The 12,911-nt window shown below is 34.3% G+C and overlaps 1 protein-coding gene across 7 annotated transcripts in view; it reads right to left on the bottom strand.

The window, feature by feature from the left end:
• The window catches only part of slc4a4a (solute carrier family 4 member 4a), a 98,928-nt gene that overhangs the window by 45,838 nt on the left and 40,179 nt on the right, over window positions 1-12,911 (bottom strand). For 4 of the 7 annotated variants that reach the window (XM_015339894.2, XM_015339896.2, XM_006627127.3 and 1 more), the window contains exons 7-8: window positions 10,741-10,817; window positions 1,020-1,177 (exon numbers count right to left, since the gene is read on the bottom strand). In XM_015339894.2, the coding sequence (XP_015195380.1) occupies window positions 1,020-1,177; window positions 10,741-10,817 (235 nt within the window). Of the gene's footprint in view, window positions 1-1,019; window positions 1,178-10,740; window positions 10,818-12,645; window positions 12,742-12,911 lie in introns of all 7 variants that reach the window. The other 3 variants (XM_015339882.2, XM_015339888.2, XM_015339910.2) reach the window with 1 other exon arrangement.

Below are 12,911 nucleotides of genomic sequence, written 5' to 3'. Positions count from 1 at the left end.
TGTCCGCAATTATATAAAAGAGCAGTTTGTGCCGGATTTCCTTATTTTGGTTAGATTTGTCATGCTGTAAAGGTTAAAATTTAAAACGTACTTCATATTTCAGGTCCTCACCATTTAACATATTCACCTTTTGTCAAAATATATAAAAACCAAAGCTAAGATTGTTTTTAAAATGTCACAGTACAAAACTCTTCCAAAATATTACATAGAAATACAATGGTAAAGGTCCTATTCTAACCAAATTAGTATTCAATTATCAATTTGAAAAGGGTTTTAAATAGCTTAAATAATATACCATATTTATAACATGATGCACAATAGTTTTCATCTCTTATGTATGTGACCTGCCTTAATACAATTCCTTCAAATAACTTTAAAGGACTCTTTCCTTATGCTGTAGAAGCATGTCACAATTGACCATTTATTATTAAAAAAAGGTTACATCATTGCCTCTGGATTAAAGACATCTGTCCGTGAAAAGAGGGGGAAACATAACATAATCTGGAAAATACTTAGATGAGAATTATATGTAAGTAAACATTGTACTACATACTGTATACAGTATATGTAAAATGTTGTATATGCAGTAAGTAAGCTAAATAATATACTGTAGGATGGGTGGAATGAGGGAAAATTCATTCATAGCATGCTTGGATACATGGAAAGATTACTTCTTTAGAATGCTGGTGTAGATAGTTAAAACTCAGTTTGAAGGATATAATGCTAGAAACTTTCAGAATTATGACTCAAGTGGATATACAGTAGAAATGGTAAGCGTTCACAAAAATGGCCTCAGTGGTCAGAATGAATTGTTTGCCAGAGGCGGATGCTCGAAGTTGTCGTGTTTGTAACTCCTCTCAATCGATAAATATAAAAAACCAAGAGCTGAAGGAGAGGTTGATTTAACCGTCATGACGATAACGGGTGTCAACATTCAGTGGAATTGTCTAACCTGAAAATATTTTCTGGCCGGTTCCTTTAGGTTTTTTTTTTCTCTCAGAAACATCTACATCTCTTACCTTGTTGGAACCGGAACTTCGGTCAGAGCTCCCAGCATGACTGCTTGCTGCAGCCGGACAAACGCCACAAAGGGGCTGTCCAGGAAGTCCACTTCACCCACCAGCACATTGGAGGCCTCCGCATCCCGGGGCAGTTTTTTCATGAACTTGTTTTTCAGCTTGCAAACGACAGAAAGAATGAGCAGGCCAATTAAAATAACAAGCTTAAAATGAAACCCCTCACACCAACTTTTTGTAATATACATCCATAAGAGATTAGAACTTAATTTAAGTCAATGTGAAAAGTAATCATATTTTTCCTGGAATCTTTAAATACCATGCAATTTTGCTTTCAATTAGGCCAACATATAGGTTCAGCATGACATTATGTGCTAAGATATGATATGTGGAATTCATGACTTTTAAGATTCATTTGGATTCATATTAATGTTTCAGTTTATATTTATTTACTGTATACAAAATAGTCACCTTCAACCACTTAATATACTGTAACTGTGTATAATCAATTAACTGTATATCAGTAAAACATTCATGTTCTGAAAAAATAATTTACCATTTAGTTGAAGTAATTATAAAATAAGGACACTTCTGCTCATATAGTAAGTTATCAATTACTTTAAATATTACAAGTTACTTAAGTGCTTAATAACTTAATATATACTTAAGTAAATAACTATGTACTGTAACATACATTATCAATCAATGGAACAGAAAAGGTGTTAGCTGATTCACTGTTTCACATCTACTTGAGCAGGGCACAGTACTCCTTCTATCAAAGTGATCATGGTAATCTCTCAAGACCTTCAGTCTACTACTGTACTGTATGTTGTTATAAAGATTTTCATTTGTATTGAATGACAGCCTAATTACATTTTGTAAGAAAGAGTAGAATTAACATTAAAACCAACTTTCAGTCTGACATTGTCAGAAATATAAAGTTTACAGGTCAATGTACACACAAGTGACTAATAAAACTTTAAATAAGATCATAAATTTGCTCATCAGTCAGAAAGCAAATGTGTGTATTATATATTTCTAAATTTCTAAATGACTGAGTAAAACACTATTTTCGAATACTTTCAAACAGAAAGAACTATAGAAGACATACTGTATACAATGCAAAACATTTAAATACGGAAAAGTTAAGATAGAGAATTATTTTCAGCAATAACCTTCTTACAGTGTACAGTAGTTCCAATCTGACAATGCAAGGGCAACTTACTGTAGTTCAGTAAGTATTCTTGGAGTTGTCTTAGTTATGTGTTATAGTGCATCTTCTCAACACATGTACTGTTGAGAAGTGCCAGAAAAATTAAGCACTTGTGCCTAAATGACTATTTAATTCTTGGCCAAACTGCTTGCCAGATTTGGATGTGCTGGAAGCTTTAACTCATATAAGCATAAATGGCTGAAAAAATGAAGTGATTTAAAATGTCAGCTACATTTTGAAATAACACTTTCTTTTGGAACAAAAAGAGCCTAATTCTCCTCTAAAAAGTAAGAAGAAAAAATATTTTAGCAGTTCCCCAACAGTGACACAGCTCCCCATGCAACCCTCTTCAGTGCCTCTTAAGTCTTTAGGAAAAGACAGCGAGGGAATGTGATTCAAGTTTTCAAAATCCTTAATGCTAAATTAAAGTCAACTCTAGTTTAATAGTTTTTTGCTCAAAAAGATGCATAAAAAGCTTTGGGGGTATGAAACCTACAGGTCAGCCACAGCGATGATGCAGAGTTCCTGAAAATCTTGAAGAAATGACTAAAAAGAAGGACTGAAAAGCAAATTTTGGGGAAGCAATTTGTTACGAGCAATACAACATTCAGGATAGACCAAATGGTCTTCTCTTGCTGTAATCATTATAGACTTGTGTGGCAGAGAAAGTTTTCTGTGAAATACTTTTGCACGTAAGACTATATCCCTGTATAAAACATAATTTAAAGTAACACATAAGAACTGTAAAGACCAGTTAATAAACTAATTAACTAACTATAACCCCAAATAAAGAGCATTATTAAGGGATTTACTAAATCTGATTATTAAAATTAATTTGCAATGAAACATTTCTAGACAGTTTTACGTAACAACAAACCTTGGGAAATGCATTAATACAAACAAACCTAACTTGATGCAAAGCATTAAAGATCAAAATAGTTAAAAATTTGGCAAGCAATCGTAATGTGTTAAAAAGCTTCAGATCCTCATGCCATCCCAATGACATTTCATTAAAAGCATTCTGTCCAAAACTATGATTTCTACAACATCCACTCAATAATAATTAGAATATTAACAGTAATCTGTAAGATACAATGTAAGGAATGCTGAGTCAGTATTCATGTCCTCATTGTAGTATGCAGCCTTGCACTGTGCAATCGGACATTGACAGCCTTTGCAATTAGTTCACAAGGACAGTCTTCTTAAGGACGTAGAGCAAATCTTCTGGAAAGGTTCAGGTTGTACTGTTCTTGTAATTGGTACACACAGTATAGGCATGAATAGTACTTTTGGCTGTTTATTCTAATATCAATCAAATAAGTAAACAACTACAACATACAGCCTTCATTTATCTAATTCGTGAATGAATACTGAAATGCATTTCTGGATTTTCTTTTCTTTTATTGCAGAAGCAAGATGGTGGCAAGAAGGGGAGGGATAGCTGCAGGTTTTTTAAAACTTGGAAACGTTGACTTGTTTCTATTGAACTCTTGACAACTAAAAGTTATTTCTCAGTACAAGGTGTCAGAAGATTACACACACATTTAGCTGGCAACAGTAACAATGAATGTGATGGGGATAAAAACAGCTTAATTCCACCCTGAGAAGTGAAAAGAACATTTAACACCAGTGGCATCTCCCAGTCCAGACAAGGTTACAGGACTGAAACAAGGATTTTTATTCCAAAATCTGATTATATTTTTATAGCATTTCTAACTGTACAAATGAAGCCACTGTTTAAAAGAATAATTAAACAAAAAGAAGCTGGTAAAAGGCAGAAATCGCCTTCTGTAGTAATAGAGCATAACTAGTACAGAAACCGATAGAGTAGAATCTGTATGACTTCTGTGTTAAATTCTATGTAGAACAGACTGTAGTAATAGTACTAGAATATAGTAGTACAGCAATTATGGAGCATAAAAGCACTGAAAGGGCACAAATTCAGCCCTAGGCGGGTGGAGCCTCACAAAACCTACATGTTACAATGATGAACGAGGAATCACAAACTATCAATTTGATCCAGGACGTCAACATAATATGAAAAACACGTGAACAACATGAAAACTTTAACCTGCATGTAACTTTTACAATTTAAAAGTGGTTTTAAAGATAACTGTTGTTTTATCTCTTTGGAGTCTCTACCTGCATTTCTGCAAAAAATGCATTTGCTCTTTATACTGTATGTGAGCACTTTCAAAATTGGCTTGAAGTATAACAAAATGGAACAAGAATCAGAGACTAATGCCTCACCATGTACACCGCTGGTGTAATTTGTCAGGAATTGATTGAGATGGAGATGGGATGTATTTTTCACTCCAACTGTGCGTACATTTATCAGAAATGAAGAGAAAGTTACTTGAAGACAGTGCACTCCTAAAATCTGGCAAATAGCTGATGCGGCTAATAATTTCAGCAAAAAAATACCTTGATTGTTTTACACACTTGCTCATACCGTTTTTACTGTATGATCATGAAAAGTCTGGTATACTCAGATTGGTTATCATTTTTGGTGAATGATCAAATTCTAAGATTAAATGTAACAGACATACAGGTATGGCCTTCTTTCTTATAGCCTCCTTTCTGTTGTTTGGTTTAAAATGAAAATCTTCTGTTCTATATCTCTGGTCAAGTTACACTGTGGAGTGCTGGTAGAAAAAAACGTTGAACAACAGTGGCAGTTATGAGGTACCCGCCTGGAGATCTGCAACCCCTGGGTGATCTGAAAAGCACTATAAAAATGAAGGTTAAGTTGTAATTCAGTCTAGCCAAGCAGACCGAACTAACCATTAAGCCCTACCACTGCTAGAATTAAAACTTGAAAACAACTAAATCAAAATCGAGTATGAGCTTCAGTAAGTTACATTTTACTACACAACTATCACCTTACCATCTCCTTTACAAAATATCTAAATAAAGGGCTCCATTAAGACATATGAGGAAATGCTTTTCAAAATTGGATTATTACTTTTTGCAACTAAATGAATATCAGAAACAGCATGACACTGTACCAAGTTAAAAATCAAGCTGTTTAAACTTTGAACTCTGACTGCCTGTTTCAATAAGGTGCTAAAGTGTATCTGTCAGGTTTAATAACTGCTGTAAACTTTCAAAGTTGTATTTATTAGTGTGTACAATACTTTTCCTACTAGCTGAGCTGAACACTATTTAACCTTGCAATTGTTCTAGTAAGTACTAAGTTACCTTATTTCACTGCTTTTCAATGCATTCTATACTGTACAAATAAAAACAATGACAACCTATGTTCTGTGGCTGATATGTATGCAAAAGTTTTCATAACAACCACAAGTCTATTAGGAATTTTTAAATACTGTCCAATGCTGTTATTCATTATGTGACTGTTGCTTCTTAAGGTACCTTCCATAACAGCTTTGTATTCATTACTGTAATCACACAATTACAGGGCTAACCTGACCAAACACACTAATTAATTCAATTAATTCTAGATACTGTAACATGGCAGGTCTGTATCTGCCTTGAAGAACATTATATTACTCAGGAGAACTCACTCAAGCAAAACAGTTTTTGCAAGCTAGAACATGGTTTCTTCACAATGAGAACTGTTTCCTGCTTTTGAGGAGGGTCAGCTCATTGCTAAGTTTATTGAATCATAAAAAAGAAAAACCTGCTTTATTTGATACATCTCTAATGCATTTGGCATTTTAATACTAAGTCTTCTAGAGATATGAATATCAATACAAATCTTTCTTCAATCAATCCTGAATATAATGTATTAGAGTCTTTCTTAATGTATCAGAAGTGTTTAAAAAGTGTCCATTTTAATCTAGAGATGATGATCAACAAGTCCTTCATAAGTCAACAACTTCTTCATAAGTTTTAAATCCACAAGTTAGACAAGGCAATTATCTTTATCGGTCTGGTAGTTATTTTATTAACTATTATGGTAGTATGAAGGCATTTGACATGCAGTAAATTAAAAAAAACTCAGATTGCCAGGTGATAATTAACAAAAGGCTGGAATGTTTTTCTAAGGCAGAATGATAAATAGGGAAGGGTATTTTCAGGTTAATTTTTCAAAAGCACTGCTATTGAGCTGACAAAGTTTCTGTTTAAAAGCATGACTTAACAGAAAAATATATTTCCTAATGTTATTCTCAGGTCACTCAGGGTCATGTGAACATTGTCTATGTACAGCAGTCTGCAAACAATTTTGAATAGTAAAACTCAATTCATGGTTTGAGCCTTCTTTGATTATGGCATCCAGTTTTGACTGGTTCTTTATCAGTGCTTATAATTTCACTAAGTTTCATATGAATTCCTTTTGGCTTTAGCTCTTAAGAATTAAGCAGCATACCAGTCACATTGTGACATTAACTCTGGAATATACAGTTACAACAAGAAGGATTCTGTCTGTTTTGAGCGGCACTGAAAATGATATTAAATAAATAGGGAAAATAAAGAAAGGATTAATTTGATCTCTCAATAATGTCAAAAAACAACATATAAACAGTTATAGAGACATTTTAATAAGTCACTGCATTGTTAACTTATGATTATCAAGAAATCCCAGAAGATATTCAAGTATTACACTATATACACTACCTTATACTTTGCTGTGAAAAAAAACAACAATCACAACTACAATATGTCATCATTCACACAATGTCCTGTACTGTAAAATCACCTTTCCTCTTCTTGTCTCTTTTAAACTGGGGTATTGTTAGATGTATAATATTGTAGACACTATCTACAGCTTGGGATCATTGGAACTCTTCATGCCAATGCATTAGAAATTAATATTTTTTTTTCTACAGTCAGACTTTCCCATATTAGCCTCTTGTTACTTATACAAGGAATAATCCTTCTTTTGGCAAGAAAGATTACAATATCAAATCGCTTTAAGCTTAATAAGCACAATAATTGGAAGTTCCAGCATGTAACTAACAGTGTTTGTGTGATTAGGAGTCCTGTAAAAATGAGAAGAGCAGAGAGCAGAAATGAGCGTCATGGAATATTAAAAGGCTACTGTTTTGCATTCCAGTTATATCGAAGTCATGGTCTTGCATGAAAATCCACAAGAATATCCAAAAGTTGCCCTTATTGTTGAAGATAAATAAGGTCATGGTAAAGTCCCTCATCTTATCTAAATAAAGAGTTTACCAAGGCACCGAGGCAAGAACTGTGAAACATGACAACATGTGGCTCTGCACGTGCAGTGTGGGGTAGAATGTGAAGAGGAGGGCAAGGTGAGCAAGTTAATAAACAGTCAGTGGAATTCAAAGCACAATCAGTAAAAGAAGGATTGCCCAAACATCCAAAACATCAAGCAATGGAAGTGCTTTACATCTGATCCAGGTGTTTTCAAAAACACATGAGACAGTGCAAATTAGTGAGCAAGAGAGCTGATCAAAGAGCAGCACCACAGCCATTCAACTCTTTTATAAAAATAAATCAAACTTAAGCCCCTCTAACCAGATCATCAAAGCGGTGGAAGCATTTATACAATTCAAGGAAGTGCCACAAGAAACCAGCTGGCACAGTGAAGGGACACCCTAGCTGTTTATTTCATTTCTGACTGCATGGCTTATGTGAGTTTACTGTACAATCCCTTGCAGTGACGTCCAACTGTCCTACATTGACCTTAGTATTTAGATATACAAGCTGTTGCTTTTTCCAGGACACAAGTCCTAATTCCCTTATTTATACACAAACGCAAGAAACACTTAACAGCAGAGCACTACTGTAAACTGCACATCTCTGGACGAATGTCTTAAGTAGGTTTCTTTGTTATACAGTAAATACTGATGTGCCAATTAAGATTTTTGTATGCATTCAAGACAGATAGTCCAACAAGGACTTACAAACAGCAACATTATTTTTCAAGTAATTCACTTTTGTTATTAATGAAGAGTTAGACAGCCTGTTAAACAGGTTACAGGCTCAGACATTCTATAAAGGAGTCTCTTATGTTAAATTAAAATTGTCCATTATATATGGTTATGGTAAATGTTTCATTTTTTTCTGAAATCCAGAGAACTACATTATTAATATACAAACAGTATATATACTATATATAATATATATAGTTTATATATACTCTTCAATTTAAAAATGTACCTTAACAACATAGATCTTAAACGTAAGTGATTCGTTATTTTAGGAATACTGTAAACTAATTTACTGCTTTTATAAGCCCTAGCATTATGATACTTACCAAAAGTTTTGGCTTTCCTAACTGACCACATAACATTGGTCCTTAAAAAATAAAAGAAAAAAAAACACTTGCCTGATGTCAAATTAATGTAATGATAAAAACATGATTGATAATAATCTACAGTAAACTACAGTATGGGTGTTACATACAGTAAAATATAATTAATAATATTATTATCCCAACAACATATTGCCAACATTTTTGCTCTACTGTATGTTCCAACCACCGTGTGTGAAAACTTTAATTTATCTACTTGTATAACCTGACACAGAGATTTCAGAGAATGCCCATTAGGCACAGTGCTCTGAATCAGCACTTCAAGAGAAATGTCTGATGGGTGTGGAGGAAATGTGGTAGGTCTTACTGTTGATTTTGGACTGCATTACATATTAAAATTTCACATCAGAGACACTATAACATCACATAGTTTGGTTTTAAATGTGTAAACCTAACATCATATGCAAATACAGCTGCATTTCCTGTAATAATATACCATCTATGTGAATGGTAACAACATTGCAAATTCAAAGAGGCACCAGCTTTCAGTAAATGTTACAGTACATCCAAAGGTAATGTTTTGTTCAGTCTTCTCTATGGCTCATTTCAACCTTATGCATTATGCCCTTTAGGATTATGCACATACTGTATAGGAAACAAATTAAAAAATCTCTAGGGAACCATACATTCAGATATTAGTTGTCACTTGTACTCTAGATATCTTCTACCAAAAGGGGCTATCAAAAAATGTTATTTTTATTGTATCAACAAGATCTACAAAATAATGCCTACTTAATGCTCTCATATTATTCAGGTACCAAATCACAGTTCAATCTGGGTAATATGAAAATCCAACCATCCACCCATTTATCCATTATGAGAAAGCATGTCAAGACAAGAGGCAGTACAAAAAACTGACAGAGCACTATCCTGACTTGATAGGCTACATACCAGTAGGACAAACCCTCCAATGCTATATCCATCTTGCCTTCTCAAGGCTATTTTGACCTACCAGCAAGGCAATTTTATTTACACGCACAGTTCATGAAAAGAAGAGTCAAATTATTAATCACAGTTATTCTAAGAATTTGCATTTATCAGTTCTCCCTTGAGCAATAAAAGGTTAAACAAAAAAAAACATCTCACACAAACAAGAAAGAAGTCCAAACAAAGATGTTTATTTAATGGACCTTGGCATATAAAGCAATGGATAAACATCAAAATCATAACAAATGAGGATTCACAACATGTGACATTTATTTGAAGTACTTACTGTATTATAAGAGGTACACCTTAGATGATCAGCATCATCAAAGTCAGCAATTATACTGTTTTTATTGTAGACTAAACCAAGATTTCTTTGACCAGTTTAATTAAAATGTACTGTAACTACAAACGTTATTCGTCTTGCATCAGACTAAATGAAAAGGCACAAATGCTGTGCATATTTTGTATCAAAGAGCTATATTTTCACATTTTATATTATAATATAGAATATTAAAACTTAAGAGTGGGGAGCCATGTCAGTGTGAGAACTGCTTAATAATAAGTTGAATTCCATACTGAAAAGTAAAAATAAAGGAAATTCAATATTTCACTTGTGGAGCCTCTTCTCTGTGTTTTTATTTCATTCTTTTTACTTATCAGTGCAGAATTAACCTCTACTTGTTCCCATACCAAACTTCACAGAGATTATAAGGGGATTATCCTTCCCTCAACTGTGACTAAAGTACAGTTATCATCAATCCAGACGTTAACCCCTGTAATTTTCTATAATTTAACTGCCACAGCTTTAGTTTGTAAGTATCGTACAACTGTCTATTAAAGGATAAGAACTTCAGTTTAGGAAATTATCAAGGGGCACCTGACTTTACCTGTTTACAGGCAACTACAGTATTTGCAGGTAAAGGATGCACTTTAAGGAATGCAATTCAGGAAATAACAGGAGCCATCAGAAGGGAGGAGAATTATAACTGTTAATTTCATTAAATGCATGTGAGGAGCTGTTGTACCATGTCTGCGGCGTAAAGGGTCAGTCTGACAATGTGATGTAGATGTTAAACATATATACAGCATTATGATTCACCACACTCTGTTTCTCCAGAGTCCAACATTTAACCACAGCACATGTTTTTGTCAAAGGGAAACTAAACTAGTCTACATGTATATACCGCAGCCTACAGTGTACTGTTACAGAAGTTGTGATCTGTCAGTTTTTTACAGTTCTGATCACTTATGCTTATTTGAACATTAGGAGTGGTAGCAGGCATCAGCACTTGTATATCCTTTAAAATAAAAATAAATTAGGTCAGCACACCTACCTGCTCCTTCTCTGGTTTATCAGAAATGTCATTCAGGCTGCTTGATGTCAGGTTTCGGTGGGCAGTTGTTGGACTACCTAAAGAAACAAATGCCATGGACTTGTTAATGCAATCTCAGCCATCTCAAATTAACATATAATGGAATGAAAGCTCAAGTACCAGAAATGGCAGCAGCATCTCAGTTTACTCTGGAACTGAGGGAAAGATGGAGTCAAGCAGAGAATGAATTTAAAATGTTCTTGTTTGGTTCATAAATGAATCAACCATCGACTGGGGCCCTAGAATATCTGATCATTTGCTTGTTGCCGCTACTGCTTGGAAACAGAAATCATTTCAATCTAAATTATTTTTTCTTCAATTAAAGATAACAAGAACTAATTTAAGTGATGTTGGTTAATATATGAATATTTGTGTAATGTCCAAAATATAAAGCATTATATCTGGGGACAGTAGCCTGTTTGGGTACTAAATCTTTCCTCCTTTAAGGAGAATGTACAGTACTCTCATAGGTAAGTGGGAGAAAGTTGTCACAAAGATCTGTGGGTTGTGTGCCTTGTATCTCCTGCAAGAGGTGTGGAGGGCCAACAACTAACCAATGCCTAGGCATAGCCTGATGTAGGTCAAAGAAGTTCACTGAGCTCCAGAAATGGAGCAAAGGAAAACTACTCCTAAACCAGATTCCAGCCTAAATGTTTCAGGGGTTCATTCATCATTCAGATTTAGATTTATAGAGGAAAACAGTCTGAATTACATTTCATTAATACAAATCTTGTTAGGACATCCAACAATTAACAATTAGTCCTTAACAATTAACTAACTGCCTGAAATATTTAATATGCTAATCTAACGCCAGCCAAGGTGATTGTATATGAACCAGAAACAAGACATAGTGACATACAAGAAGGATACTTAAAAAGCAGAATAGAGTGGAAACAAACTATTGCACCTGTGATTTTCTTCTAAAAAGCTTTTTAGCTTTTTAGCTCTTGTATCCACTTTCCTCATGCTACGTCTTGTTCTCTAGGATGATATTTTTAATTGTCAGTTTGGTGCAGCCACTTTGAAAAAAAACATTTCTCATTTGCTCTCCTGGGGGTGATAACACTTGCCATTTTGTTTAAAAAATAAGGTTGCAGCATATTTGAAATGGTGTGTATGTATGAGAACTGCATGTGTCCGTGCCTGGTAGTGGTCATTGGAAATTAGGTGCCATTCAGGGTTCAGTTACGTTCTGCATCAGCGGCAGCCATTCGCAGACGCGGCACAATGTGTTCTACAGTAAAGCATAAAATGTATCCCACTTGAAGGCCAGGGATTCTAAAACAAAACATTGTTTTGAGCACTTTATAATCTTTGATGATAAAGTGTGAAGGTTAAATCTGCAAATTAATTATCAAACGGAGCCAATTGTTAACTAGCAGATAGTTGGGCCTGTTGATAAGCCCAACCACTCATCACTTCAAAGTGCACCTTCAATATAGTTCTGATAAGACTGGACAGCTGCCAAGAAGCATAAAACTGACAGCATTAATCTGATTCCATGTGTTTACTTTTAGGCTACTTTATTTTCAAGATTTAATATAAGAAATGAAAGTGACATGCTATTCACAAGTTCTAATGTTCCTTGAGGTCACTCAACTTCAATTAAAATAAAAAATACATTTGCTGTATGTCCAGTAAGATATCTTTGAAACTTTAAATTTAAAAATAAAATTGCATGTTTGCATTTACATTGAATAATTTACAACATAATAAATAATACTGATTTAATAAGGCCTTAACTTTATAGGTCCTAAAAGCCGAATTTCATGACTGAATTCACTTGTTTCAAATTAATTCACCATTTACCATTTTCAGAAACATCAAAGGCTGCTGTATTATGGCAAAAAGTCCCTTTCAACTTACTAAGCCATCCCACGCTCGAACTCCGCTGGACTCGAAGGTCCTCCTCAGAGGTGCGGATTGTTAGACAAGGCACAGAGTTTTCAAGCGGACTACGTGCTTTAGTGGCAGAAGCAGATTTGGAGTTCACGCAGTAGCAGCAAGGCAGGAAAAGGAAGGAAAGAGAGTAAGTGTGACAGAGCCAAAAAGCAAAGCAGTAGCGGTTAAATAAACACATGGGAGTTACAAAAAAATCCATTAAAATATGAACAAGTCTCTGAAGCTTTATG

This window comes from Lepisosteus oculatus, chromosome 3 (genome assembly GCF_040954835.1).
Source record: "Lepisosteus oculatus isolate fLepOcu1 chromosome 3, fLepOcu1.hap2, whole genome shotgun sequence".
Classification (NCBI taxonomy): Eukaryota; Metazoa; Chordata; class Actinopteri; order Semionotiformes; family Lepisosteidae; genus Lepisosteus; species Lepisosteus oculatus.
This window is presented reverse-complemented; position numbering and strand designations above follow the sequence as displayed.